Source organism: Copadichromis virginalis, linkage group LG17 (genome assembly GCF_057382275.1).
Source record: "Copadichromis virginalis isolate Kocher_CV1m ecotype Utaka linkage group LG17, C_Virginalis_male_GT1.1, whole genome shotgun sequence".
Lineage (NCBI taxonomy): Eukaryota > Metazoa > Chordata > Actinopteri > Cichliformes > Cichlidae > Copadichromis > Copadichromis virginalis.
In genome coordinates, this window is record NC_140634.1 from 16,633,979 (window position 1) to 16,661,889 (window position 27,911).

The 27,911-nt window shown below is 41.5% G+C and overlaps 3 protein-coding genes, 1 long non-coding RNA gene and 1 pseudogene across 5 annotated transcripts in view; 1 reads left to right on the forward strand and 4 right to left on the reverse strand.

Moving 5' to 3' along the window:
- Positions 1-3,598, forward strand: part of LOC146689189 (uncharacterized) — a 44,066-nt gene extending 40,468 nt beyond the window's left edge. Inside the window, exon 12 of the long non-coding RNA XR_014916107.1 lies at positions 1,411-3,598. This is a non-coding gene — a long non-coding RNA (uncharacterized LOC146689189). The remainder of the gene's footprint in view (positions 1-1,410) is intronic.
- LOC146689190 (piwi-like protein 1) lies at positions 3,252-7,639 on the reverse strand. Its single transcript, XM_085437291.1, has 9 exons — positions 7,454-7,639; positions 7,215-7,287; positions 6,775-6,975; positions 6,320-6,423; positions 6,057-6,127; positions 5,819-5,972; positions 5,406-5,531; positions 5,134-5,281; positions 3,252-3,410 (listed from the first exon to the last, which is right to left on the reverse strand). The coding sequence occupies exons 1-9, from the start codon at positions 7,600-7,602 to the stop codon at positions 3,267-3,269; spliced, it is 1,170 nt and encodes a 389-aa protein (XP_085293417.1). The 5' UTR covers positions 7,603-7,639; the 3' UTR covers positions 3,252-3,266.
- LOC146689191 (uncharacterized) lies at positions 7,610-23,174 on the reverse strand. The gene is made up of 6 exons (XM_085437289.1): positions 22,990-23,174; positions 22,701-22,883; positions 15,398-15,502; positions 14,709-14,957; positions 14,516-14,597; positions 7,610-8,393 (listed from the first exon to the last, which is right to left on the reverse strand). The coding sequence occupies exons 1-6, from the start codon at positions 23,017-23,019 to the stop codon at positions 7,693-7,695; spliced, it is 1,350 nt and encodes a 449-aa protein (XP_085293415.1). The 5' UTR covers positions 23,020-23,174; the 3' UTR covers positions 7,610-7,692.
- LOC146689192 (uncharacterized) lies at positions 12,281-14,475 on the reverse strand. Its single transcript, XM_085437292.1, has 4 exons — positions 13,409-14,475; positions 13,055-13,108; positions 12,606-12,953; positions 12,281-12,506 (listed from the first exon to the last, which is right to left on the reverse strand). Exons 1-4 carry the CDS (start codon positions 13,422-13,424, stop codon positions 12,355-12,357), a joined length of 570 nt encoding a protein of 189 aa, XP_085293418.1. The 5' UTR covers positions 13,425-14,475; the 3' UTR covers positions 12,281-12,354.
- Positions 23,137-27,636, reverse strand: LOC146689193 (multifunctional protein CAD-like; annotated as a pseudogene). The gene is made up of 9 exons (XR_014916119.1): positions 26,846-27,636; positions 26,533-26,754; positions 26,251-26,439; positions 25,596-25,720; positions 24,843-24,976; positions 24,356-24,468; positions 23,596-23,755; positions 23,427-23,512; positions 23,137-23,263 (listed from the first exon to the last, which is right to left on the reverse strand). The product of XR_014916119.1 is annotated as a multifunctional protein CAD-like (transcript).
- Between the last annotated feature and the right edge of the window lie 275 nt (positions 27,637-27,911).

Genomic DNA, 27,911 nt, shown 5'->3' on the forward strand with positions numbered 1-27,911 from the left:
CGGAGACTCAAACCAATTAGAACTCGGTGAGATCTCCCACTACACCCAGAGTTAAAAACACTTCTTCTTATTCTCTAAAAAATTGTAAATGCATGACACTAACTGAAAAAGCATCCAAAAGATAAGAAAGTTAGGCCAAAAATAAAATCAGTAGACCACACCATGAATCGTAAAACCTGAAGTAAGAGGTCAAAACACAAATGCAATATCTTGAGACATCATTTCTGAGAAATTAAAGTGATGAATGAAGAGTTGTTTATGTTGCATTACAGTGAGACATATTTTCAAGGATAACTGTTGGCAAAGTAGGATCCAAGTGCAGAACTCAAATCCATGTTAAACTCAAAAAGCAGCTTTATTGCTGACCTTAGCAGGCCAAAATGCAAAACACAAAATAATTCAGGCAACACTAAAAACCTGGAACTCACAAACTAGCCTCTAAGGAACATAGAACATAACAAAGAACAGAAGCAAACTGGGGCTTTAAATACACATGAGGAGATTAGGCCATCGTGGAGACTAGGAACTCAGTTGTACGGTGGCCCTGAGAGGCCACTGCAACTTAAGACAACACCAGCAATAAGAAAAATGCTGCAAAAGCACACAAAACACAACGAAAAGAGGAAAAACGACAACGGAAATAGGAAAAAAAAAAAAAGATTTGCAAAAGCACAAAGTGTTTCTGGGGAGACAATAACCTGACGGACCAGTTGCAGGAACCAAAATATGCTAAGAATTGCGCTGGGAGACACTTAAAAGAAGTGGAGGATTTATCGGTTTTGTGAGGAAAGAAAAGATGAGTGGTATATGTGTTAGCCTAACTATTAGCCTAAAAATCCATCATCAGTATTATATGAGTCATGATAAAACACACCTAGCATGTTTTGGGTTCCTGCAACTGGTCCGTCGGGTTATTGTCTCCCCAGAAACACTCCCCTTTGCTTTTGGAAATCTGTTTTTTCCTATTTCTGTTTTCGTTTTTCCTATTTACGTTTTTTTTTCCTATGTCTGTTACCATTTTTCTTATTTCTATTTTGTTTTGTGTGTTTTGCAGTGTTTTTATTGGTAAATGGACTGATTCTTATATAGCAATTTTCTACTCTCCCAGAGTAGTCAAAGCACTGTAAACAACATGCCTCATTCACCCATTCATACAAGCACGTCTAAAGGTATAGGTGAATTGAAAAATCTAAATTGCCCATAGGTGTGAATGCAGGAGTGAATGTGAGCGTGAATGGTTGTCTGTCTCTGTGTGTTGGCCCTGCGACAGACTGGCGACCTGTCCAGGGTGTACCCCGCCTCTCGCCTTATGACAGCTGGGATAGGCTCCAGCACCCCCCCGCGACACTGAAAAGGATAAGTGGATGGATATTACTGAGGAGTCAGCATGTTTTTCTCTTCATTGTTTAGGTGGATCCTGAAGTTTCCTATGTCACCATCAGCAACACCTAGAAAACCAAGATAAGGTGTTTTGTTTAGTGATATCTGTATGTTTGTTTGTTTGTTATTATTTTATCTATATATCAGACAGCTTTTTTCAGGTTCGTGTTGATGATGAAATGATGCAGTGACTTCTGCTCTACTGTCAATTTTAAAATAACATAGTTCAAGCAGTTGAAAAAAAAGAATTTGCATTTAATGGAAAGACAATTTTTGAATATTGTTTATGGGTCCAACAGATTTAACCCTTGTGTGGTGTTCATATTTTTGTTACTCAGCCAGTGTTCATGGGTCTGGTGGACCCGCTAGAGTTTTGGCTTTCCAAATTAACACTATCAAACAATTTTATGTTAAATTACTCAACAGATGTTTACTTCATCCCAATTACAAGCCATATGAACAGCAAAGACGGTTAATTTTTTCCCTTTCCCTTTGTTAGATCACATTTATGAATTAATGTGCTTCTCGTTTTTTGTTTTTTTGTTTTTTATAAAATGTTATAAAAAAATAAATCAGTTATAATCAAGTGGAGTGAGTGGAAAGACACAACACATTTACACGTGAAGCAATATGTTTCACAACTAAATGGGATCAGCTGCTCATCAATGGTGACATTAGGCCCAGGGTTGTAAAACAGGGGGAGGTGGTGCACACACTTATCCCACACTGTCCTGATGGCAGCTAGCTTGTCTCTCTGCCGTCGAGCTGGTCTGTCGTCTCAGTTATCAAAACGGATAATCCTGGAAATTTTGTGGAAGTTTTCCAGAGACATTGATGCACGGAAAGGTTCTTGCCGGTTTCTGCATCCCACAGGGATTCTGTGGATTCCCCTTTGGACCTGAAAACTCCTGCAAGGATAAGAACCCCAAAGTAGGCCTTTGGGGTTCTTGGAGGAATTTGGTCTCCTTCCACCTCTCTCCAAAAACACACCTTCCTTCTAGATTACTGCAATCCAGAATAATTTTCTGGATGGAATCTGGGATGAAAAGCTCAAATGAAGACTTGATGTCCTGCACATGAGTAACTGTCAGCCGTTGGCCCTGGCCAGTAGCAGCTCTGCAGGGTGGCTCATTTCTTGGGCAAGAAGACCATTCAATTTCACCAGTTATTGACATCCATATTTCTTCACTTGCCGTCTGGTGGGCTTGTTCTGGTCCTGGAGCTGGCAGCAGATGGGGTACTCGTCTTCGTTTTGTTACTAAATGGTGCTCAACCTCATCCTCTTCTTCAAAGTCACTGTCAGACTCTGAATTTTCAGAAATGTGAAATATTCTGAAACCTCTTTGTCAACATCATCATCCGAAGCCCCTCTCTCTTCCAAAATCAATTGGATGGCCCTCGCAGCAGATAATCTTTTGCCATCTTGATCAGTTGTGATAAAGAACCACACTGGCAAAGTCTTATTTATAGTATTATGCCCCTAATTTGCAGGTGGGACAGGGTATGAGAAAATAAAATTTGGATCCCTCAAGAAAGAGGGTAAAATGTGTGGGAATGTAAGGGCAGACGGTGTTGATAGTTGAATTTTCAACAATGTTGCAACTTTGTGCGGAGCAGGAGGGGAAGAAAACACTATCAGCAGCACCAGAAAGGAGGAAGACAGAGTGTGGGAACACAGGACCTACACTTTCAACACTTTTATTAGACCTGGGTCCAGTGGACCCGAACACCTTGTATGTAATGTAAATGTGTGGGGGGAGGTACAGTATGAGGTCATTGAAAATTAGTTTATGTTCTTCACAGAAAATAAGCCAAAGCCAATGAATTTCAGGTTGAAAAAATAAATTGTTTAATTTTTCTTTTCAAAAAAAAACTGAAAACGGGTCTCACAGACCCGAACACCATACAAGGGTTAAAAGGTAGAAAAGCTGGTCATCCAGTTTCATATTGGGCTCTTTGTGGATGCTCTGACCCACAAGGAAAGCCAACTTGTGGGCGTACTGGCAGGGAGCAGGCACTCTGATGATCCCCTAAAGCACAAAGAAAAACAATCAGGCATGACCAACACAATGCCAAAGTCAGTGACATTTACACAGTCGGGGAAAATTATTTGATCCCTGCTGAATTTATACGTTTGCTCACTTACACAGAAATGAAGTCTAATTTTTAATGGCAGTTTTATTTTAACAAATACAGAAAAAAAAAACATTATATCAGAGTTATGAATGGATTCACATGTCACTGAGTGAAAAAAAGTATTTGATACACAAGTAAAACACAAGTGGGTACTTTGTGAAGGAACTCTTGGCCAGTACAGCCGTATAGTCTGTCACCAGGTTTGCACACATCTCTGGAGTGATTTTGGCCCGGTCCTTTTTACAGAAACTAAGTCCTTTAGGTTTCTCAGTTGCCACTTGGGAACTCAAAGCTTAAGCTCCCTCCACAGGTTTTCTATACAATTGAGGTCTGGAAACTGACTAGACCACTCAATGACCCTAATGTACTACTTCTTTGGCCGGTATGTTTTAGGTCATCATCATGCTGGAAGACTGATTCGGACTAGGGCTGCCACGATTAGTCGACTATCAAAATCGTCGACGACTAATTTAATAGTTGATGTGTCGTTTGAAGCTTTGTAAGATCCCAAAAGACGCAGGAATAAGTAGTAGTATTTAAGGGTGTAATAACGGACTGAAGCAGAAGATGGCAGCACTGCATGTACAAGGATGCCAGCTGCCGTTAAACCTTGAAGAAGAGGAAGCCTAATGATAGTTATATAAGAGCAGATGCTGCTGGTGCAATAAGCGGTACGTTTTACGTCCAATGGATGCATGATCTGATTAGTCGACTAATCGCAAAAATAATCGGTGACTAGTCGACTATCAAAATAATTGTTTGTGGCAGCCCTAATTCGGACCCACCTTTAGTCTTCTGTGCTCTTATCGGAAAAACACCTCCAAAGTACAAAGTTTCCACCTTCATGTTTGACTGCAGAGATCATGTTCTTTGGCAATACTCTGCATTTCTTGTCCTACAAATACAGCGGGTTGAGCTGATGCCAAAGAGCTCAATTTTGGTTTCATCTGACCGCAGCACTTTCAAAGCCTTCTCTAAATCATTTAGTTGTTCACTGGCGAACTTAAGATGGGTGTGCCATGTGCCTTCCTGGTGTCCGTAGTCCCAGCTGCCTTCAGATCTCTAACACGCTCCTGGCATGTAGTTTTGTGCTGATGACCACCTTTCTTGTGCACCCCATGAGCAAAGATCGTATGTGGAGCTCCAAACCGAGGGCAACTGATGGTCATTTTATATTTCCAGATAATTGCACCAGTAATTGTCACCTTCTTACATCCCATTCCCTGTTTGTCCTTTGACAGCTCTTTTTCAATTACTGAAAAATATAATTAATTGAAGAAATTGATTCTGTAGACAGGTGTGCTTTATAATTAGACACTCTTGAACTCATTGATTGTAATTTGCCAATTTGAGTCAGAATTCTGGCTGGGTTGTAGGGGATCAAATAATTATATCACTCATTGATTTTTGACTGATATTCTCCCTCCATTAAAATTAAATTGTATTGCTTTGTAAATTTTTAAATTAGAGTCGATCATTCAAAAACTTCATCATTTAATGAAAACTCCTTAAAAACACTGAGGAGAAAGACGCCTGATTATGACCAGTTTAGATGAAGACAACATTTTCAGTGTAGAAAGATTTCTACTCAAAAAGGTCACTCTGATGCCAGCCTACCTGCCAGTTGTAGTACATGTGGCAGAGCTTGTAGGTGAGCCGCTGCATGTGATCTGGCTTGAGTCCACTGGTGTCATACACGACATTGTAGTGGGTTGGTGAGACACTCTCACTGCGAACAGCCTGGCTCACAATATAGAAGTCATACCTAGAAAACAAACGTGCAACAGTACTGTCACAATACAACTGCTCCTATGTAAATATCAAAAGACCGTTAACAGCTAAAAACAAAAAAACAACAAAAACCCCGCCCCCCTCAAAACAAGACGTACCACTCTGGCCGGGTGACCTCTGCGTCAACGATGGTGCCAGGAGGAGGATTGGACACCTTGCCATTTATGTGGGCGAAAAACCTGCTGCTTATGCGCTTCTTCACCACCACCACACTCAGCTTTGGGCTACAACAAAAAGACAGAGGCTCTGGGAAAACCTGACACTTCTACTAAATAATCTCAACTTTGTTCTTTAGATGCTCAGGAATAAATACTAACAGCACTACAAAAACGTCCATGTTCCAACCAGTCATTTTACTTTACTGTCCTTACAATTCTCAAATCAAAGGAAGGAATCATGTATGACCATTTGTATTATCAATAACCCCACAGTGCAAATTTAACTGCCTCTGAGGGCAACGGTTTTTAGAGATTTAAAAAACACCATAACCGTTGGAGATGTAAAGACTCACTTGTAGTCTTGCCCCACTGACTTGATGGAGTCCATGATCTGCTGAACCTCATAGTTCACCACACTGTGCAACTGCCCATCCCCCACTCCGTCTCGGTAAACGATGATGCGTGAAGGCAGACAGCCATTGAACCTCAAATACTCTTTCAGGGCAGCTGGAAAACAAAGTGTTAAGACAGTTTCTGAGATCCTCTGTGTATTTAAAAGTAAAAGTTTTTGAAATGACAAAAGAAACTTGCCACTCAAAGTCTTCTTCAGCTCATCCATGATCTCCTGACCTTTGTGTTGCAGCACACACTTTGAGAGCCACCTTGAAAAACATTTGAATCATTAACTGTACTATTGCATTTAAAGGCTGGGAAACCACACACACACACACACACACACACACACACACACACACACAAAACGCCAAGTGAGGCCTTGTTTGCACATGTTGAACATAACCGAGAGCATTGCACTGCTCCCAGTGTGAATTCCCACCTCAGTTACAGAAACCAACCTGCTCATGCTTTGGTTGAGACTGGCCACTAGAGCACCAATAGACCTTTTCCCAGCAGCGGTGTCATGGTAGCAGTCGATGCCCACGATCATCAGCTGTTTGAGCTGCACAAACGTGACAATATCACAAGGGGTTGCCACAGCAGGTAGCTCCGGATGTATGACTTAGCAGATTTTCTTTCTTTTTCTTAATGTTGGACAGCTACAGAACCATAGATGATTTCTGCACCTCCAGAGATCAAACTGGGGATCTATTTTTAAGAAGTCATCCCAAGGACAGTCAGAGGCATTGTGAACCCAATCAAACCAGTTTTGGATGAAAGGAGAAAAAAAAATACATTCTCATCTAAAGCACCAGAAAGTTTAATCAATTCAAAAGTTACTACTCTTTGCTTTCCAAAACACCTTAAACTTTAATCTCTGACATCTGAAGTATTTAGTTTGTGTGGGACTTACAGGGATTTCCACACTCCAGAGTTCCCCTCCCATCTTGCAAGCCATCTGCAGCGCAATCTTTGTAGCTATAGTCATGAGTGCCTGAGGTCGGCTGAGGGTACGGGCCACCACACACTGGCTGGGAGTGGGGCAGTCCACACAAAGGAACTTCTTAACGCTGTCATACTTATCCTTCCTGTTGTTGGGGAGGACTACCACCACCTAACAAACAGAAACACCCTGAGGTCTGGTACCGCTTTGGGAAACGTCAAAATTAAGATCCCTGATGACAAAAATGCATTGTGACATAACTACAATACACTGACCTGCAGTTTCTGTCAGTTATAAAAAAATGGCTACAATTCGAGCATTTAAATGCAAATGTGGTTCATAAAAAAACATTTTAGACCTGAAAACTGAAAAGTAAATGTACAAGTGTGTGCACTTCACACATCACCAACCATCTCTATCTGGGGTCCGACACTGTGCCGTAGGGCTGTGAGGAGAGACTCCTGATGATCTTCATACTGTATCCTATAGAAAAACAAGGATGCACGATAACGTTTGTGAATTAAAAGACAAGACAAGAAAAAAAAAAACCTACAAGTGTTACAGTCAAAAATTTCACTTTACATACATGACAGTCCATTGTGATAAAAAAAAAAAGTGTTGCAGAAATACTTAAAAATGCTCAACTCACATGACAGGTTTTCCCATGGCGATTCCCAGTGGGCCTGAGACTCTGCTGAGGGTCTGTAGAAGAGAACTGGCTTCATTGCCGTTACGACGGGTGTGAAAGAGGAGCCAGTTGTTCAAGGGAGGAGCGCTTATCACAGCTAATCCACGCATCTCTTTGGCCCAGTCAGCGGCCCAGGGGTTGTAGTCATACTATGTGATAATTATATTAAACATATTAAATGAGCCCTTAAATGTATCTGTTTAATTAACTGAGAAGAAGAAATTATACCGAAAGGGCCTCAATCTGGACGGAGGGTTCTCAAGCTCCAGGATCTCGAAGTCCTGCTCCGGCAGCCCTGGTACATTATCATACTGGGAGGCATTGGAGCCTCGGTCGGTGCCGGGGGCGTAGCCCTTGGAGCGTGGCCGGCGGTGAGGCTGAGCGGTGTCATCTGGGCTGGAAGGAGCCGGCGATGGCCCTCGGCTCATCTGAATTTCCCGCAAAGCTTCTAGCTTAGTCTCGGAGGGTTTGACCCACTGGGGCCCAGGCATGTCTCTGCGGGAGCTAGAGGCTGCGTTGGAGTTGTGGTTGGCGATGGCGTGAGCCTTTCCTCCATCCACAGCGGTCATCTGTGGTGTTGGGGTGGGGGCTGACAGCGGTGTCTCCCCCCTCTCTGGTATGGTGTAGGTGGATTGCTTTTGTGTCTCATTTGAGATTTCACCTGACCCCCTCGAGTGGGTTTCCCTTTTGTCCCCCTTGTGGTGACGGATCCGTTTCTCCAGCGATTCCCGGTGGGCTCGGCTCGGGGGCCGTCCGTCCCGCTGGGGGTCCGGTAGAGGACTTGGCTCCCTGGGGGGCTCGGCTGGCTCCGCGTGGCTTTGACTGTTGGCCACGTGGTTTGCTGCGGCTATCTCAGGAGGAAGCTGCCCTAGAGGCTTCTTGGGAAACTCGTCCTCTTTACCTGTAAAAGATCGGAGGGGGAAAAAAAGGTGTAAACGCATTAGAACGCCATCAGGAAACAAAGGTGAGCGGTGATGACTGAACACACTGTGTGGCGCTGGTTCACATCTGATGACGTGTCACAAACGGGCACATGAATTCATGCAACAACACTGCCATAGAGAGTACAAAATAAAGGAGAATACACTCATGAAGACACATAATCACATATCCACAGGCAAAGAGTGGGAGGAGGATAGGGAAAAAAACATCAGAAATAATGTTTGATATAAATTCCCATCATGGGAGACTCAATTAGGAAGAGACACTCTACTGAGCGTGCTCTGAAATTATTAGTCTTTCTACATTTCATTAAACAGTACTCGGCTGCAGTAGTAGCTCCAGGCTTGAAAGGTCATACAGAAATATTGCTTGATTAATGAACCTTCTTAAATGCACTGAGACTTATAAGTACAACTATAAAAAGAGAGAGAGAGTACTCAGCTTCTACAACCAGTACAAGGTTTGACATTAGTACTCAAACTTGCTGCTTTACATCTGAAAGAAATGAGCAGAGCTGACAGGAACACACGGTGTGGGTTATGTGGGTGTTTTAAGGGAAAAAGTGATGACCAGAGTCAGGTCAGGACGACAGCAGCTGGAAGAAGTGGAAGCGCTGTGGGAGTTATCCAGGAAGTCGACTTATTGGACCTGCATCCACAGACTAAAGAGCGTGTGCGTGACGAAATTACCCACTGACCTCGGTCACTTTTGTTCCACCACAAACTGCTTAAAACCCACCGGGGGACAAAGTTAACGTCTTTCACTTATTGAATTTATTGTTTTAATTTAAAGAAATAGAAACTTGGGATTTTCTACAAATTTCAACTGGTTAAATTTTTTTCCCTAACCAACTTTTCTGTTTTGTTTTCTTCGTTCATTTCCATTCACGTTTATTAGACGAGCCAAAACACAATCATCTTTTTCATTCGTGCGTTTTATTAGATAACAAAATACAAATCAAACTTGTGTTTCTTCTGCTACTGCAAGACTACAGCCCTCAATCAAGAGGTTTATACAGTGCTGTGAAAAAGTGTTTGCCCCTTATTAATTCCATAGTTTTTTGCATATTTATCACACTTACATATTTCTGATATTGGAACAAATATCAATATAAGACAAAGATAAGGGAAGAATACAAAACGCAGTTTTTCATTTATTAAGGAGCAAAGACGTTATAAGCCCTTAACCCTAATAACTGCTTGTGCCACCCTTCGTAGCAAATGCAATCAAACTTTTGCAATTACTGACTACGTGTGTTTCACATTGCTGTGGAGGAATTTGGGCCCAGAATTGTTTTAATTCAGCCACACTGGAGGGTTTTCCAGCACAAACAGCCTGTTTAAGATCAAAGCACATCAATGAGATTTGCGTTTAAGCTTTGACCCGGCCACTCCAAAGCCTTCACTTAGTTTTTTTTTGAGCCATTCAATCACTGTCCTGCTCCAGGTCCAAAGTGCTTCAGGACACAAACTGATGGCTGGAGATTCTTCTTCAGGGTTTTGAATCTTAACTGAGGTAAGTAAGGCCTGCAGTTGTTCAGATTTTGTTTTAAGTGTCCTTTAACTTGTGTGATGCAAACAGAAAAGTGATACCAGTGTAGTGAGCGATTGTTTTTCCAGCATGACTGTAGAAATGCTGCTGTAGAGTCTTTTCACCTCACCTGCTGACAGGTCAGAGGCAAATAAAATTGCTCTTTGAAGTCAACACCCCTGTATTAAATGCCATTTCTGCAGTTGTTGGAAGCAATAAAGAACTCAGAGTACTGAGTAAATTACATGCTGTGGTGATTAAAAAAAACTTAAATTAAGCCAAGTAAACACTCAGAATCATAAAACTGTCAAATCTCACAGTTCAGCCTATTCAGACACAAGGATGCAGATTAAAATAGCCCTGCTGCACAGCAGCAGCACATGTGGCAGCAGATAGCTGTTAAAACATAAGTTTAACAAAAGCCTCCAGTGTTCAAAAAAAGGCCCATTATCTTGTCAGCAGGCAGGAAAGCGAACAGACTACTATTAAAGTTGTGTGGGCTCTGGAAGAAAGGAAAGCCCTTCCTCCTTCAGCTACAGCTGCTGTTATAGAGGTTTATATAGTGTGACGCAGGAGGAAAGCAACCACACAGGAACCTGGAAAAGACTGTGAAGACAGGGGTAGATGCATTAAGGACCTTTATCTAAATTTACGGCTGTGCCTTTAAGTAACATTAGCACAAATGCAAGGTTAATTTAGAAGATGAGGAATTTTGTCTCTAAAACTAAAGTTCTCCACACAGAGTCATGCAATACTTTTAGTTTCCCACCAGAGGGCGCCTTATATCATCAATTTTACATCTGCAGCCACATTGTAGTCCAAACAAAAAGGAGAAGGGGATCAAAAACTAAAGGTAAGAGATGAGCTAACCATTGAAGGACTCCAAATAAGCAGCAAAGCAAGTCTGAAATATTATGCTGGAAGATCAGTTTGTGACAGAAACAAAGAAAAATAAACCCGAGTGCTGCGGGACAGACAGGCGACAGACAGGACGGACTGACTGTGGGACAGATGGACAGAGACATGGAGAACGAAGGACCAGTCAGGATAGCCCACCGGTTGCTGTTGTAGGAGGGAATGTGGCCGCCGCTCACAGCCACACTTTTGTTGTTGTTGGCTTACATTGTTTGAAAGAAGAGGGGAGAGAAGGCAGATTAATGAGGAGACAGAGCAGGATTCGAAAAGCACAGTCAGCTGGCACATCTGGACCGGTGTTTGACTTTGTTGTGAACACGTATGTTTGATGTTCGCACTGCAGCCTGGCTGGACCGAAGTTGAGCTGGGTCAGACCTGGCTGGTCACAACGCCCTCTACCTACAGTAGGGGAGCTGGCTGTTGGTCACATGATCACAATAAAAGAGCTGGCTGATTGCAACTGACTGTACCAGTGTTTTTGAGGTATTTACCCAGTTTGAGCTTACATTGCATGTGTAGGGGTTAACTTAGGTTCAAACAACCTTAATGTGAGCACTTATCCCGGCTGAAGTTGGGTTATAGGGTAAGTAAATCCAGATAAGGGAAAGAAACCCTGGATATGTTAAGCTTGCTTAGTGGTACAGAGCCCAGGCTGAGTGAGAACCTACATAGACACCAGTTAGTTTGTTTGTCAGGGCACCGACTAACTCTGACTAATGTGTCTATTTTTGTGTAGTTGTTTTTGTTTTTTTCCCTTTCTTAGTGGTAGCTCACTCATCTTGTGGACTTCAGGTGGACCCTCAGAGGATCTTCATGTATGGATAGAGCCACGTTAGTACCAGCTTGGGTGTACGCTGATTCTTTGATTCCCTTTGGCCTCTTGATTGTGAACATCTCAAACAATTTTCTTACATTTTGCCATTAAATAGAACAATTAAGAAATGTTGGAAGATGTTTCTATTTCCAAATTTATAGAACTAAATTGCTTTTTCTCCTGACCAACAGATGAAGTAGATCATAGATTGAGTGTACAGCGATATCCTCAAGAGTAAAAGTGTAAAATCTGACATTTGGCTTGGATTTGTTTGTCACATTTGCACTAAAAGGGCAATTGGAGGTGAGGTTTCTGGAATTGTTTGTGCATAGAGGAACTTTTGTCACTCTCCAACACAAGTTTAAAACCAACTGGAGATTGATTTACTTGAGAAGAGCAGACTTTTTGATAATTTATAGAAAATGGATTGTTTGGTGCAGAAGTACCTGGTGCGGGCAGCTCCAGCTTCGCCCTCCTGAGCTGTGTATTTTCATTTAACCTAGCTAACGCTGTTTCTAAAGCAAGAAATGGGTCTGTAATATCTTGTTCCTGGTTATCCATTTTTTATTATTATTGTTTAACAGGAATATATTAAAAGAACAAAAAACCACAAAAGACAGTTTGTTTGAAAAAACAAAATGAAAAAAAAAACACAAACTTTTTATAAGATGAGCTGAACTAATTCAGCGAACAGAGATACCGCGCGAAGAGCGATTGAAGCGAGCTGCCTTCGTGTGCGTGTTCGCCTTGTCCTCGTTGTCCTCGTTGTCCTTGCGATCCTACCGGTCCTGCTATTCCTTCTTCTGAGATGCCCTGAGAATTTGAGGGTAAGATACAAACAGTTAGTAAAGTTAAATAGAAAAGGGATAGTTTTTATAAAATGAGAAAAAGCGAGACCCTAGAGAGACTGACCGTGATTGGGTCTCAAAGGCAGGCGCGGTGCATTTCGTGTGTCTGATGGCGGAGAAGAAGAAGCGTTTCTGGGGCTCCGATTGGCTGGAGCATCCGGAGTGAGATCGGAGAGCGAGTCTTGCCTGGCCCCGGCGGACAGGCGCAAGTTTTTCCCAGAGGGTCGCGGGAGAGAACAAGCTCCGGCGGGGATGGAACTGGGGCCGGATGAAGCGGGGCGATCTAGCATAGAGAGCAGATGCTGTCTGTCGTGTGTGGAGAGACGGATGTTCTTGCCTGTGGATCGCTCAAGCACTGGTGGAGAAGAATTCGGCGAACTCGAAAAAATAAAGCTGTCCAAGTCTGAGATATCTAGAAAGTTTGATAAAAATGAAAAAGAGGGTAAATGTTTTGTTTTTCTTGTACAATTAGCTGTTAAGAGGGAGAACAAGAATGAACCAAACCAAACCTACCAACTCGATCGAGAGAACCAAAAAGAGAGGAGTTGAGCTCGCTTATCTCAGAGTCTGAAAAGAAATAACAACGAGTATTTACAAACGGGGAAAAACAGTAAAATATAAACATTATATGAACAAGAGTGAGAAAAATGAGGTACCTGATGAGGACATGATCGCTGCTAAAGTTTAGTGTACAAACGCACTTTTTAGCTCTGAGTGTTAGAGGCGAGCTTATTTATATTTTTAAAAAGTGTATTCCAAGTGTTACAGAAGCTATTTTGCATGGCTTTTGAAGATGAAAAAGCTTTTGAGAGAATGGTAAAAAGGAAAATGCGAAAATGTAGTTAGAGGGGGAAGATTAACACTTACCGAGTGATATGCACATAGGGCACGCGAAGGCAGTTGTTGTTGATCCCTGGTTTCGTGGCTGTTGCGAGCTCGCAAGCAGTCTGAGCGGCGCCAGTTGTTGATATGTCTGAAGTCAGAGGTCTTCTGGGAGCTCGACGGCAGTCTTAACCTCAGCGGGAGATCATAAAATCAGACCTGGAGCCGATTGGCTAACCGGGGTGCGAAGGGAGCTGTGCGATTTGTTATGTGATTGGCAGGGGGCGAAGTGAGGGGGAGTTGGTCTCTGGCGGAAAATTTTCAAACGATGTAAGCAGCGCATTTGGGAGCAGAGTGGGGAACGAACAAGGAGGAAAAAATTGTGCTCTGCTCTGGAAGGGTCGGCGATTAAGAGCGAGGTAGAACTTAGACTGTGCGTTGAATTTTAGAGGTTGCTAGTAAGAGGGAAGTTTTTGAAGAAAAAAGACTAAGGAGTTTTCCCCCTGTTTTGGATTATAAGGCTTTTGGGAATAGAGGGTAGCTAACAAGTTATTCTAGGGTTTTTGGGGAAATCGCGGAGGATTTTTTAAGGAGTTTTCCCTGCTTATGTTTCTAAGGATTAGGTTAAGGGGGCTGCGGGGATCGCGAGAGTTTTTTTCTGAGTATGAGTTTTATTCTAAATCTACAAATGCATATAAATCGAAATAAAGTTTTGCCCCAAGGCATGCAGCCTGTATTTCCGGCCATACTGAACGTTACAAAAGCACAAGTTTAACTAAACAATTTTAATATGGTTTAAGAGATTTTTAAACACATAAGCACGGAGCCCGAGAGAGCACGGTCCGGAGACCTGTGATTCAATCAAAAACCAAAATACTTCACCCGGTATCTTTGTACTAGTTTGTCTGCATAGCTTGAATTCAAATATTTAGAAAAAAACTGAAAAAAACAGTACTATGTGAAAAAGAATTAAAATGAAAAGCTGAACTATTAGTGCAAGTAATTAGTAAAGCTTTTAGTAGGATGAAGTATTTACTGTTTAAAGAACCTCAGTTTTTGAACAACTTTGCTTTAAAGACTCAAGAATTCCTGTTTCAGAAACAAACATCTAAGATGACATTAGTGTTGTTGTTGCTGTTTACGACCACTCACCGGGCAGACGGACGAGTGTCTGGGATGCCATGCTGTCAATATGAGTTTTCACTGGTGGAGTCCTTCCAATCTGACGAAGAGCCTGCAAACGAGTCACCCTTTATTAATCATGTTCCCATAGAACCACATCACACAAAACATCCTAACAAAACAAAAAACAAACAATTCCTCCCCCAAAAAACAGATCGCGTACCTGAACAAAGAGCTTGGTGCACTTGATATCGATGATGAGCGGGACAGAGTAGTCGATAGCCATACGCCTGGTCCTGTAGCCTTTGGTGACAAAGGAGGAGAGCCTTCGACCTCCGCTGTTCCTCATGGAGAGGTTAATGACAAGGTCGAAGTGGTTCTCCTCCAGGTAGTTCATGATGCTGCGCTGCTTCTCTTTGGTGGCACATTCATCGCTATCGTACTCCTCAAACGGCCAATCGATTGCAGTCACCTGTACAAGGAGACAAAACAAACTTAAAGACAATATCTTAAAGAGTCTTAAAGTTTCTATCCTGATTTCATCCTGTCATAGATTAATACTTAAAATAGAGTGTTATTAAAGTACTTAAGTGAACGCCACAACTATGAGCAATGACATTTCGAAATAAATTTCTGCTGTTTTTCAAAAGCTCTAGCAAAATAAAACATTTTTTACAGTTACATTGTATCCATGTATAAGTGCTGCTCATCTGGAATCTTTGGTTTAATGTGCAATTCAAGAGGAATGATAAAGATGTAAAGGTTACCAGGATTAAAGCATTTAAAAACAAATACACATAAACACGACCATATTCATGAGTCACTCACAGATGTGCCACTGCAAAATAAGTCGATTTTGATTTAAATAAAGTTTGTTACTCCAAAAAACGAAGCCTGTGTTAAAAGAATTACCTTGACTCCATGCTCTGTGTAGAAGTCAGCCGTGCCCATGCTGGCATACAGGTCATATCCCAAAGACTCCAGGGCCTGCACGGTGGGCAGCAGCTCACTCTTGTTCTGCAAACACAAGTCAATGCAAATAGTTTGGATAAACCATAAAATCATAACATCAGTGCTGAAAGCTGGAAAAATCTATTTCGTTTACTATACTTCACACAACCGGAACACTCTGCAGATGCTCCTTAAAATCAGATCACTTTTAAACTTCTTAAATCTATTGTGGTAGACAGACAGTTTCAGTTTCAGCTCATCTTATCTGACATCGATGGCCTTTTCATACAGTTCCATTTGCTGTTTTTTTAACCCAGCATTCATATCTTTAGACTTCCCTGAACCACGGTGTCGGGGGAAAACTCTGTAAAAAACCCAGGAGAAATAAAGACACAATGAGACAAAGTTACTTTCTTTATCAAACGTGTACACGGGTGAGCTGCTAAGAACAACTCACACCATGCACAGTGGCTTGGTAATTTTTATAGGCACAGAGCACAGAGACAGTGAGAACAGGATAACAAATAATAAACAGATAAAATAAAACAACTCCATATATGGTGCTAGTCTCGTCAGCAGAGGGCTAGGGAAGATAAAACAATCTAAAACAATATGTCCCAGAAACAAGATGTGTTTGCTGGGAAAGTCTAAAAAGATAATTCTAAACTAATCTAACCATAGGCAGAGGGCAGACAAAAGGCATCTTTATACATTTAAAAGAAGGTAAAGAAACATAGAATCATTTTTCCTGTAACATTCCCTCCTGTTTTAACTTATTTTAAATGTATACAACAATTGTCTGTGAAGGTTATTTATTAAGTATCTTAAGCAATTTTTTAATTTTCAAAATGTCAGCATAGCAGAAATGGAAGTCATCTGGTCTAAAGAATAAAACAAAAGAAAATAATAAAAAGAAAAACATAGTAAATGAAAATCATAGTAAATGAAATAACAAGTGGAATAAACAAGAAAAAATAATAAAACTAAAACTACCAAAAATAAAAGATAAAAACCTTATATTTTAAAACGAAAACTACAAAAAATAAAAGGATGAAAACTAAAATGAAAACTTTGTATTTAAAAATGATGAAAACTTCATATGTAAAATGAAAACTTCAAAAAAAATACAAGGATGAAAACCTTATACTTAAAATGATGCAAACCTTAAATTGAAAACTTTATATGTAAAATAATGAAAACTTCATATTTAAAATGAAAACTTCAAAAAATAAAGGATGAGAACTTCAAAAAATAAAAGGGTGAAAACCTTATATTGTACCTGCATAAACTACTAATGTGTTAATCAGTGCATGATCACTTGAAAAAGGCAGAAGTCATTTTTAATCACCACGTCATTCATTAGCAGTTATTACAAGTTCTCCTCTAACAGAATTGCAACGGGATGCTGTTCTTCTTTAGGCACGGCAACATAAGCAGTCATTGTAGTTGTTATCATCTTTGAAATCATTACTCTTAGACATGGCGGTGTAGCTGCTCCAGATGTGTGGTCAGTGACATATTTTTGCAGAATGGAAAAATTCTGCAAAGTTTCATAAATGTCTCCTCCAGTTTCGTATCCATCAGGGATAAAAGTGCAACATGTTTCCCCGATCAGCTTGCAAACTCCTCCTTGTGATGCTGTTAGCAGGTCTAGTGTCAGTCTGTTCTGCAGCACCATCGTTCTGATGGCCTGCTGTTCTCCTGCTAAGGCGGTTCCCAGGGCCTTAGTTAAGTTGATGTGTCGTAGCAGAGCATATCGGTTGATTTCCACGTGATCCCGCACCTCGGCAACTCCAATGCCGGGGATCAAGCTCTGTAAGAATTTCACTCCTCCTCAGATGCGAAACTCTGGTTCCTTTACTGCTTGGTGCCGTCCGTGCACATCCTGTCTGGTAATGAGTCTTTGTTTGTAGTATCATTCGGTAGCTGTAGTTGGAGCGACAGTTGAGGCTCATCAGTGTCGCGTTACTGGCACAGGTTTCGTTGAGTGAACAGTCCATACACTTCCTCTCGTTCCTCGGTGGGCAGAAAGTGTATATGTATTTGCATAGCAGTCAGTTTTATTATTCCAGTAAGCTGTAGTGTTCATAAACTGCCACCAGAAATTAGTGGCATAGCCATGGGGAAACTTGGTGTACTTTCCTTTGTCATACAGTGTCTGCCTTTTCTCCATATAACGTGACTTGTTGTCCCTCACGGAAGCAAAGGTGAGGAGCCCGGCCATGGTCAGGGCCGCTGCAGTTATTAAGAGCCACCACCTCATGACGACGGGACACACCCTCCTGTCGCGAGTAGACCCCCCGGCCAGGAAAGCTGACCCCTCCACCGGGCGAGATCACAACAAGTGGGCAAGCCTGCCGTCAGCTGTGTTTAGATGGCTTCACTTACTGGCTCTGATGGATGCAAGATGGTCGTTCCGCTATTTTGCAAGCTCCAGTTTTTCCTTTGGAGCACTTTGATCAGAACCCAGTCACCGGGCTGTGATCTGCAAGACACTTGATAGACATCATTACATTCTTCGTCATTTACAATCATCTCTTTATTTTCCTACAACTTAGACATACATTTTGCTACTGAAATTGTATCTGCCTTTTTCACTGGGTAGATTTCTGGCCACTTTGAGAATACATCTATAACCACTAGGGTGTATTTTTACCCTTGGCATTCATTTAGCTCAATAAAGTCCATATGGATTGTGTGGTCTCAGGTTTCCCTGAGCATTACATTTTTGACACGTCATGCACGTTCTGACAAATTGTTTTGCTGAGGTTTCAAAATTTACAGTGTAGAATTTACAGTGTAGAAATGAGAGTTGACAATACTGGTCAGTCCCCCGTTGACAAATGCGTACAGCCATGAGTCACTAATGCCGCCATTTTGTGGAGGAATTTTGGCAACACTGGCTTGCCATAACACATCATTAAGTCGTTTGTCAGAACTGCACCGTGTTTTAGCCATTTTGCCTGCTCTGCTGTGCTTGCTGCTTTTTGTTCATTTTTCAACACATCCAGTGGAATCTGATGTGTGTTTACTGCCATCAATGTGATGTTTGCCTGTTGTGCCGCCTATTTTGCTGCTCTGTCAGCAAAATTGTTGCCTGTAGTAATGAAAGAGTCAGTAGGCGTTGTAAGAGGTTGGCATGCTGGTTTGCCAGTTGGTGTAATCATTCCTCTGGTTTTCCAGATTTTTTGCAAAATGATGCACAGCAGAGAAAACATACTGGCTGTCTGTATGTATGTTTATTAGTTTGTCTTTGTGTATTTCACATGCGCAACAATCTCGTGTGAAGTGACCTTCCTCTCCACGGTTCTAGCAGGCGTTGTCTCTATGTTATCTGCTGTTTCTGCGTGGCTGTCTGCGGCCTTGGTGTTTGTGACTTTGCTCGCCTCTCTGTTCCTGATAGCCACCTGCGAATTAGTGTTTTAGTCTGTTGTCAACAGTCAGCCTTATTTTTAAGTTACAGAATGCTTCTCCCTTTTTTTGTTTTTTGTTTTTTTGTTTGGGAGAATAGATGCAACTCTACATTTTCACTTAAGGCAGTTTTAGATAATTTCTAGTTCTTCAAACAATGCATGGATCTCACACATTTCAAACTTTCAAGGTAGGGTTGTTTCCCATTTATACAAATATATATATTTAACTTTGCATTGCTCACAGCTCATAGCTCACAGCTCTAAACCTAGGCATTTTTCAATCATATGCCTAATCACTATGTGTCACTGTGATTCTCAAGTATTGTCACAAGTTCGTTTAAATTCGTTTCCAAAACCAACAAAATAATCAAACAAAACCAAAAAACATAAACGTGTCAGGACACAAAAGAAAAAAGAAAAATGCTGCCACCCGAACAAGGCAGAAGTCTGCATATGTTGGCTTGTAATAGCATGCAGCTTGTAACATGGTAGACTAATGTGCCTGTGTTAATTCAGCTCCATATTATTGTGTGAAGTTGCACTGGGTTGGGAGTGGTTTTGTGTGTGTCACATTTTTGGTGAGCCAATGGCTGGAATGAGGTTGGACTAATTAGAGGCAGGTGTACTTGATTGCACTGATACACTGGTCTTCTTATAGCCCACACTACAAACACTGCTGTGTTGTTTTGTCTCTCTGTGCAGGTATGTAATGTGATGAAATCAGATATGTTTGGGATGGATGGGTTTTGCCCTATGAATTTTATATTAGGTGTGTCGTTTTGTCTCTCTGTGCAGGCCAGGGCCTATTATATGCCACAGCCTAAAGGCAGCAGGGTTGCAGAGGCTGGAGTGACCACTGACTATATGCTTGCAGGGTGGTGGGTCTCCAAGGACAACTTCTAACCCTGTTAAAGGCAACATGTGGAGTGCAACTTGGCCGTGTGGCATAGCTGGCTCTGGCCTTGGGACTGTGTGTTTTTATACAATTCTTAAGTGGGACACTGGACTGTTTTATCTTTTATCTCTTGATATATTTTTCATCAATAAATTATCTTTTAGAATTTTATTGACTGACATCTTTTTGCCCATGACTGAGACGGTTGGTCAGACCTACAGTCTTTCTTTGGGTGTGTTACAGCAGCTTCTGCTCTAAAAGAAACAAATAAATAAAAAGAAAAGAAAATGTGGAACATGCTCATCAGCTTAGCAGTGTCTACATATTTAATTCAGCTTCTCAATCCTGTAGTTTTAGCTGTTGTCTACAGGGTTTTGCTTATTGGTTGTTATTATAGGTGTGCTCTATATCTCAGCAATGTGTCATTCTAGGATGATAGGTTTCAAGCAGGTCAAGTGCCTCTATGCACTTCATTAGTTTAGTTATTCTCCGTATTGTCTTCATCTCACATGTCATTACACTGAGTTTCAGCAAACCTTAAGCTTGATGCAGACTACTGCTTAACAATTATCCACCTCACATCATAACCGATTAAGGTGCCTCTTCATATTAATATTATGTCATTGTTAATATTATCCTCTTTGTCTTATATAACAGCAATAGCATAATATTTTTATCAGTGTGTACCACTATACTACTACTGAGCCAATTTGATAGTTAGGATCATCTTATTCAGCAAACAGATAATTTAGAATTCATCCAATCTGCGGTCACATTTGTTCTCTCTGTTGCATGGCGGACCAGGCAGTTCTATTATAATATATTATTTATATTTTATTTTGTATCCATCAAGGGCTTCAGATGACCTGCAGAATCATCCTTTTCCCAAGGTGGAGACAGTTACCTTTTCACACACTGTCCTTGGCTGAACAGTGACACAGCCTTAATATACCTTATTTATTTTATTAAAATATTTTCGTGTGAATTATTTGCTTTATATTCATTTTATACATGCTGGGCATGGTCATCATGCCAACTGTGTTTCATTGTTAATATCACTTTACAGGTTGTTATCCTTGCTATTATTAATTTCAAATACTCTAAAGATAATTTCTACTGTAACTTTCCCTTTGTTTATCTTTATTTCGTACTCTGTTCTCCCGACTGTTTATATTTTGTTTTCTTAAATCTCTCAGTTTACAGACACTGTTTTTGTCCGGCGTCTGGACTTTTCTTTTCTCACCACTGCTCGTCAGCAGGAATGAGTTTTAATTTCACTTGCTTGATTACCCGTCTTATTTATGTATTTACTTATTTTTGTTTAAGTAATATATACACAATACAGCTGCTATCACCTTCGCTGGTATTAGAGACGAGAGTGGTTGCTCACACGCCCTTCTACTTTCGGACTATTTCCAAAAGCGGTGTGAACTTTACGAGACGGAACTCGACCGTTCTCTCAACTCACCAGCACGTCAGTGAATAGCAGTAAAAGAAAAACACAGTAGGAGCAGCTCAGTCTCTTATTGGACCGTGAAAATTCAGCTTTCTCCGTTAATTACAACAATACACACATTCACATTCACACCTATTCGCGCGATCGGAACCCTTATCATAAGGGGAGCTGCCAGTCTTTCTGTAGACGAGCTACTTATTCCCTAGACCCTGTCTAGACCCAGCTGGGGGAGCTACCCAGAGCTCCAAACCTAACCCACAGAAGTGGGGAGCTTCCAGTCGACGAGCTCCAAGCTACCAGCCGACGAGCTACTTTAAACCCACAGAGGTGGGGAGCTTCCAGTCGCGACGAGCTACTTTCGCTATTTTAAATTCCCTGAATTTAAAATACGCTTTTACGCAAGATTGTGTCAGTGTGTCTGTATCTACCTGGTCGGTGTCGCCGGGTCTGGTCCACCTCGATCGGGCCCCACCACCGTGGGTCGCTTTCTAAGACGTTGGCCAAGACCCGAATTTAACGCTCTTGGTCTTTTTCCACACACCTGGTGTGTGGGCTGTCGACAGGCGAACAACGTGGACTGGTCACGGAGATGGGACACGATGGAGGTGCTCCGGCTCCGAAGGACCAAGAAATGTCGGGGGAAAACTCTGTAAAAAACCCAGGAGAAATAAAGACACAATGAGACAAAGTTACTTTCTTTATCAAACGTGTACACGGGTGAGCTGCTAAGAACAACTCACACCATGCACAGTGGCTTGGTAATTTTTATAGGCACAGAGCACAGAGACAGTGAGAACAGGATAACAAATAATAAACAGATAAAATAAAACAACTCCATATATGGTGCTAGTCTCGTCAGCAGAGGGCTAGGGAAGATAAAACAATCTAAAACAATATGTCCCAGAAACAAGATGTGTTTGCTGGGAAAGTCTAAAAAGATAATTCTAAACTAATCTAACCATAGGCAGAGGGCAGACAAAAGGCATCTTTATACATTTAAAAGAAGGTAAAGAAACATAGAATCATTTTTCCTGTAACACACGGTCACCCCTTAATCTAGTTTTTATATTTTCTATATTCAGGCAAACAGATCATAATATTTCAACGCCGCAGAAAAAAATGTGGTTCGATGATTTTTATTCCATTTGTGTTGCTGAGATGGTTTTGATCGAGTTTAACTACATCTGGTCTCATGGTGATAATATTTACAGTTATCAGCTGTTGGTGGAATCATCAACAGCTGCTGCAAAAACAAATAATCAAGGTTTGTTGCTTTTCTCGTTAGAAAAGTAGCAGATGCATAAAATCTGTTGTTTATTCCCATGTGACTGATCAGCCACAAAAACATCTGCCAAACATAACCCACAGTTGTGACTAGACTTTAATGTGCCACTAAAATGCATCATTCGTACTTCCAGCTGCATCACTTGTGAGCTGAACTCACTGTTCACATCTGGATCCCTATCTGTTGTGTTTTTGTCAGTCGAAACCTTTAAGTACCTTATAGCTGCCGATGGAGAGCAGGATGTTCTTCTTGGGGATCTTGAAGCCTGTGGAGAGCATGGCTTTGAGGTAAGCCTCGTACTGGTTCTCCCCAAAACAAGCTACTTCTCCAGTGCTGGTCATCTCCACCCCGAGCACCACATCAGCTCCGGCCAGCCGAGAGAAAGAAAACTGAGGGACCTGGAGGACATTTGGTTGAAAGCAATCCGTGATGCTCAGTCAGATGAGAAGACAAAAGTGATTTAACATGAAGGGAAATATTTATGATTGCTTTCACACTACTTACCTTGACTCCCACAATCCCTTTCCCTTTCATCAGGCCCACTGGCTCCACGTCCTCCCCGATAATGTACTGGGTAGCCAGAGCCACCAAGTCCACTCCCAGTGTCTTGGACACAAAGGGGAACGAGCGAGAAACTCGGACGTTGCACTCGATCACTTTGAGCTGGTCATCCTGAGAGAAAAAACACAGCGGTCATTCAGCCGCCACTGTGTCAATCTGCTTCACCACTGGCAGGATGGACCAATCGTGACGCAGCTTTCTGACGGCCAGCTCTGTGCTGTTAGAGGGAAACGTGGATTTAGTGATAGAGGACAAACCTTAGTTTGGATTCTTTAAAAGCACTTTATCTAAAATAACATTTCATGCTGATAATACCCTAATCACAGAGAAAGTTACCATTAAGTTAAAATAAGACAGTGATTATTTCCTTTCCTACCCACCTCTGTACAGCCAGTGCTATCTGCTTGTCTGAGAAGCCCAGCTGCTTGGCCTTAAGCATCACCTCTGGAGGCATGGAGCTCTCATCCTGGACGGAAGGAAATTAATCCAGCATCTTAATCCATTTCGAACAGCTCTTAGTTTTTTCATGTTACGTCTTATCGGCCTTACCTGATTGTAGGTCTCCAGCAGCAGCTCGTGGTCGGCGATGTTCTTCATCTTGTGCAGGAACCAGCGGTCGATTTTGGTCATACAGCTTTTCCACAGTGTAGCCAGCTTTGAATGCTGCCGCCAGCACAAAGATACGCTTATCTGTAGGAGTCTGCAACTCCTGGTAAGCAGAGGGAGCACAACATACTAACTGTGAAGTAAAGTGCTGCTAGTTATTTGCCAGCCATGAGCATCAGCTCAGACATTTGGGCTTATTTTCTCAAAATAAATAAATAAATAAAAATAAATCAGCCACACACATAGTAGCAGAACATGATTAACAGCATGCAATGAAACATTCTTCAAAAAACCCAGAAGCAGGAAGCATTACAGTAGTAGATAGCTCAGGGGAGATCTGGCACCATCTACTGGTCCCGTTAAGACAGAACAATACAGTTTTGACCTTTTAAAATGTCCTTATCACAATCATTTATAGGGTCACCATCCTAATAGAGGTGTAGTAAAACAGATCAACATGCTTTAATGTGCTGCACCATCACTCATCCTTAAAAGCCGATGGCATTGCATAGCAAAAGCACCAATGTTGTGTTCTGACCAAATATGAATCATCATATCATTGCATGGTTGGCTGAAAATGGTTAAAAATCTTTCAACCTGAGATAAAGTATTTGCTGACACTGCAGTGAACAGGTCGTGCAGCAGCAAGGCATTTTTTAACCAGTACAACCATTTAACCTGGACTTCAGCTATGGGAGGTTACCTTTTCAGAGACAGGCTTGATGGTGTGGTCAAAGCCAACACAGTTCTCATCCACCATCCTCAGAGCTTTCTGGAAGGCTTCCTCAAAGCTACGACCAATAGCCATCACCTCCGCTGTTGAAGAAAAGGTTCTAGCACTGAGCACAATATCCATAATAAGCACCTGACTTACTGGCTTCTCTGCCCGCACTGGTAAAGGTTAACTTTATAATCAAACTGTGAAATAAAGCAGTAAAGTAAAACTTTAATGCCCTCATGGAGAAATCTGCTGTGATAGCAGTGCAGAAAAAATAAATAAATAAGAATAAAAAAAGAAAGAAAAAAAACATAGTAGGTGCAAAAAATGACCATCTGAATTTATTGTTAGCTTTACTGAGACCAAACTAAGTATTTTTAAAATGTTCTGGAATACTAACAGTACTAAATCTACTACCTATTTACAATTTGTTACAACATATTTTTGTTCCAAGCTCGCTTTTGCCTCTTACCAACACTCTTCATGGAGCTGCCTATCTTGGTGGAAACCCTGAGGAACTTGCTGAGATCCCAGCGAGGCACCTTCACCACACAGTAATCCAAACTCGGCTCAAAGTTTGCCGTCGTCGAGTTTGTCACTGAGTTTCTGGACAAAAATACAGACGCAGTGCAAATATTTTTCATGGGTGAATCACTTAATTTAAAGGCGCTTTACAGTTAAGACATTTATGCCAAAAAAAAAAAAAAAACTACAATGCTTATGCTGCAACTGCTCAAAGCAGTTTTGTCAAAACAATAACTTCAAATTAACCAAACTGCCAGCTGTGCAGGTGATGAATATCATCTTGTCACCAACATTTCCAAATTTCTTTGCTGATGAAAAATTGTGAAAACGTTTATACTAAAAAAAATGATTGAATTTCAATGATCAGATGTCTTTAAGTGTAATGATTGACTAGCTACATGTTTCCTGGGTCGGTGTGACACTGTGGGGGTGACTATTCAGGGTAAGCACAACAGGTCCACATGCAGTGAAGGCAGCGAGTCTGTGCTGCCTTACTTTACAGGCATCTATGCATCACAATTGTTTTTTGGTCGTTTAATATAGAAAAATTGATTTTAAGCTTGAATACTTTAAACCCCACTTTTAAAAAATGTTCAGTTTAGCAGAATACTGGAACGTCTTTGTTGGATGCCATCATTCTTTAAAAGCAGCGATGCCCCTGTTAGATCATTATCCGCCGTTCTTAAGCTGAGAGACGTACTTGAGCTGTGGCAGCGGGATCCCCAGACCAAGTTTAGCTGCTACGTAGGCCAAAGGATAACCAGTCGCTTTACTGGCCAGAGCAGAGCTCCGTGACAGGCGGGCATTCACCTCAATGATGTAGTACTGCAACACATTATACATAGAAGATACAATTCAATTACACACATTACGGGAATTAGACCAGGAGCAGGAATACCAGCTCCCCATGCACACAAGACCTGTTTAAAGGCCTGTTCTGATACATAAAGCCTATTCATACAAATCTATTCCTGGTTTGTATGAAATGAACTTGGTCACATTGATACCTAAAACAATTTTCTTTTAAAACTTATTGAACTAGAATTTACATAGCAAAGACTTTTTACAACCTTGTTTTGGAGCCAAAACAGTAAATGTAAGCCGTTGACATACCTGGCTGTTACATTATCTGCAGATCCAGCCGCACACTCTGTACATCCTATAGCCATATAAACTGTATATACTTAAAGTCATGTTACCACCCATGCTTATTTCAATATACCTACACTTTCTGTACTATTCATTACAGCATGTCACTGGCTTTAAAATAAGGAAATGAAAAACAGATCTACTTTATAGGTGAACACAGTCCTATTTGTGCTTTTCATCACCCAGGTCTTCACATATATGCTTACCTGTTCAGATTCGGGGTTAAGAGCGTACTGGATGTTACACTCTCCCACGATGCCGAGATGTCTGATGACTTTAATGGCCGTGTTTCTCAGCATGTTGTACTCGCGGTCATTAAGCGTCTGACTGGGAGCCACTACAATGGATTCCCCAGTGTGGATACCCAGTGGGTCGATGTTCTCCATATTACACACCTAAACAAAAGGAAACAACAGCCACTTTAAATCGCCCTCAGTTTTTTTTTTAGTGAGTATAAGCTGTTTGTTCTCTGGTCTCCTTTTACTCACAGTCACACAGTTGTCATAGGCGTCCCGGACCACCTCGTACTCAATCTCCTTCCAGCCTTTCAGGGATTTGTCCACCAGCACCTGAGAGGTGTGAGCGAATGCTGCCGTTACCAGAGAGGTCAGCTCCTCTCTGTTGTTGGCAAAACCGGAGCAGAGGCCTCCGAGAGCGAACGCTGAACGAACCAAGACGGGGTAGCCAAGACGCTCAGCAGCCGCCACCGCCTACAGCAGAGTTAATCAGATAAATTTAGACTTCACTGGGGCAAAAAACAATCCAGAAGCTATTAATTTATAAGCGAACACGTCTCCTCACCTGTTCCACCGACAGAGCTGCTTCACTGGGAGCTACATGCTCATTGATCTCTTCCATTTTCTCCACAAAGATTTTCCTGTCTTCGGTCATCTCAATGGAGGAAACAGGAGTTCCCAGAACCTGCACTTTATATTTCTCCAGAACGCCCAGCTTGGTCATCTCTACACCGCAGTTCAGAGCAGTCTGACCTCCAAAAGTCAGCAGGACGCCGTCCGGGCGCTCATTTTTTATCACCTGTAACAACAAGATGTAATGACACGAAGCACTCACAACACATGAAAATGAGACAAACAGCTCTGTGGATTTCACACTGGGAATTTCATCCCGTCCAAGACATTTGGAAGTCTGCAACTGAACTAAAAGCAGCTTAAGTCATCTTTTACTTTTTTTATTAGCCTCTTCGTTTCCACTCTATACTGCCGTATGATGGATGCAGGTAGAAAGCTGAGCGGGGATTTTTATATCTTTGAGCCAGCACATTTTTACAGAAACGTATTATGAACACTGAAATTTAAAAATAAAAATAATAACAAACTACATTAAATAAACCTGGGCAAAGAAGGTAAAAATCTGAGGGAATATTTGTCCTCAAACTTGTTTCTTTTCATTGTCATTATTAATCTGCACTCTTATTTTTCCTCTCTTACTAATTAATTACTGGCTGTTGTCACTATATTGCATCTATATAAAAACCAGAGTGGAGCAACGAGCTCTCTTTAGTCCACCAGCACCAACCTTTATCTTACATGATGACTTCCAATGGAGCCGCGGATTTAAGGGCTGTAACACAAAGCTCATGTTTTGCCTTTGCTTTGCTAGTGCTGCATTCAAGTGTTCAACCAAACAAAGTGATGGACCACGTAAAAGTGTATCTTATCCACAGTAAAGAAATAAAAATAAAGGTTGTCCTAGAACCCACTGCCCCAAATCCTACAATACAGACACAAAAGAAGACTGAACTACCTTCAACAGTCACCAAAGCTACAAACACACCTGTGCAGAACTGCTCTGTGTTCTGTGGTGGGCTGTGATTATGTGAGACCCCTCAGTCTTTTAGACAAACACA

Excerpts from the sequence above, each read along its gene's own strand:
- LOC146689190 (XM_085437291.1), bottom strand. The coding sequence starts at position 7,602 with ATGCGTGGATTAGCTGTGATAAGCGCTCCTCCCTTGAACAACTGGCTC. Across the intron at positions 6,976-7,214 it reads TCGGACCCCAGATAGAGATG|GTGGTGGTAGTCCTCCCCAA; the intron begins GTTGGTGATGTG and ends TCTGTTTGTTAG. Across the intron at positions 5,973-6,056 it reads GCTGAAGAAGACTTTGAGTG|CTGCCCTGAAAGAGTATTTG; the intron begins GCAAGTTTCTTT and ends TTTGTTTTCCAG.
- LOC146689191 (XM_085437289.1), bottom strand. The coding sequence starts at position 23,019 with ATGAAAGGGAAAGGGATTGTGGGAGTCAAG. Across the intron at positions 22,884-22,989 it reads AAGGGATTGTGGGAGTCAAG|GTCCCTCAGTTTTCTTTCTC; the intron begins GTAAGTAGTGTG and ends AATGTCCTCCAG. Across the intron at positions 14,958-15,397 it reads ACACAGAGCATGGAGTCAAG|GTGACTGCAATCGATTGGCC; the intron begins GTAATTCTTTTA and ends CTCCTTGTACAG.
- LOC146689192 (XM_085437292.1), bottom strand. Across the intron at positions 12,954-13,054 it reads TGGTTCTCTCGATCGAGTTG|ATATCTCAGACTTGGACAGC; the intron begins GTAGGTTTGGTT and ends CAAACTTTCTAG. Across the intron at positions 12,507-12,605 it reads GCCTTTGAGACCCAATCACG|GGCATCTCAGAAGAAGGAAT; the intron begins GTCAGTCTCTCT and ends TCAAATTCTCAG.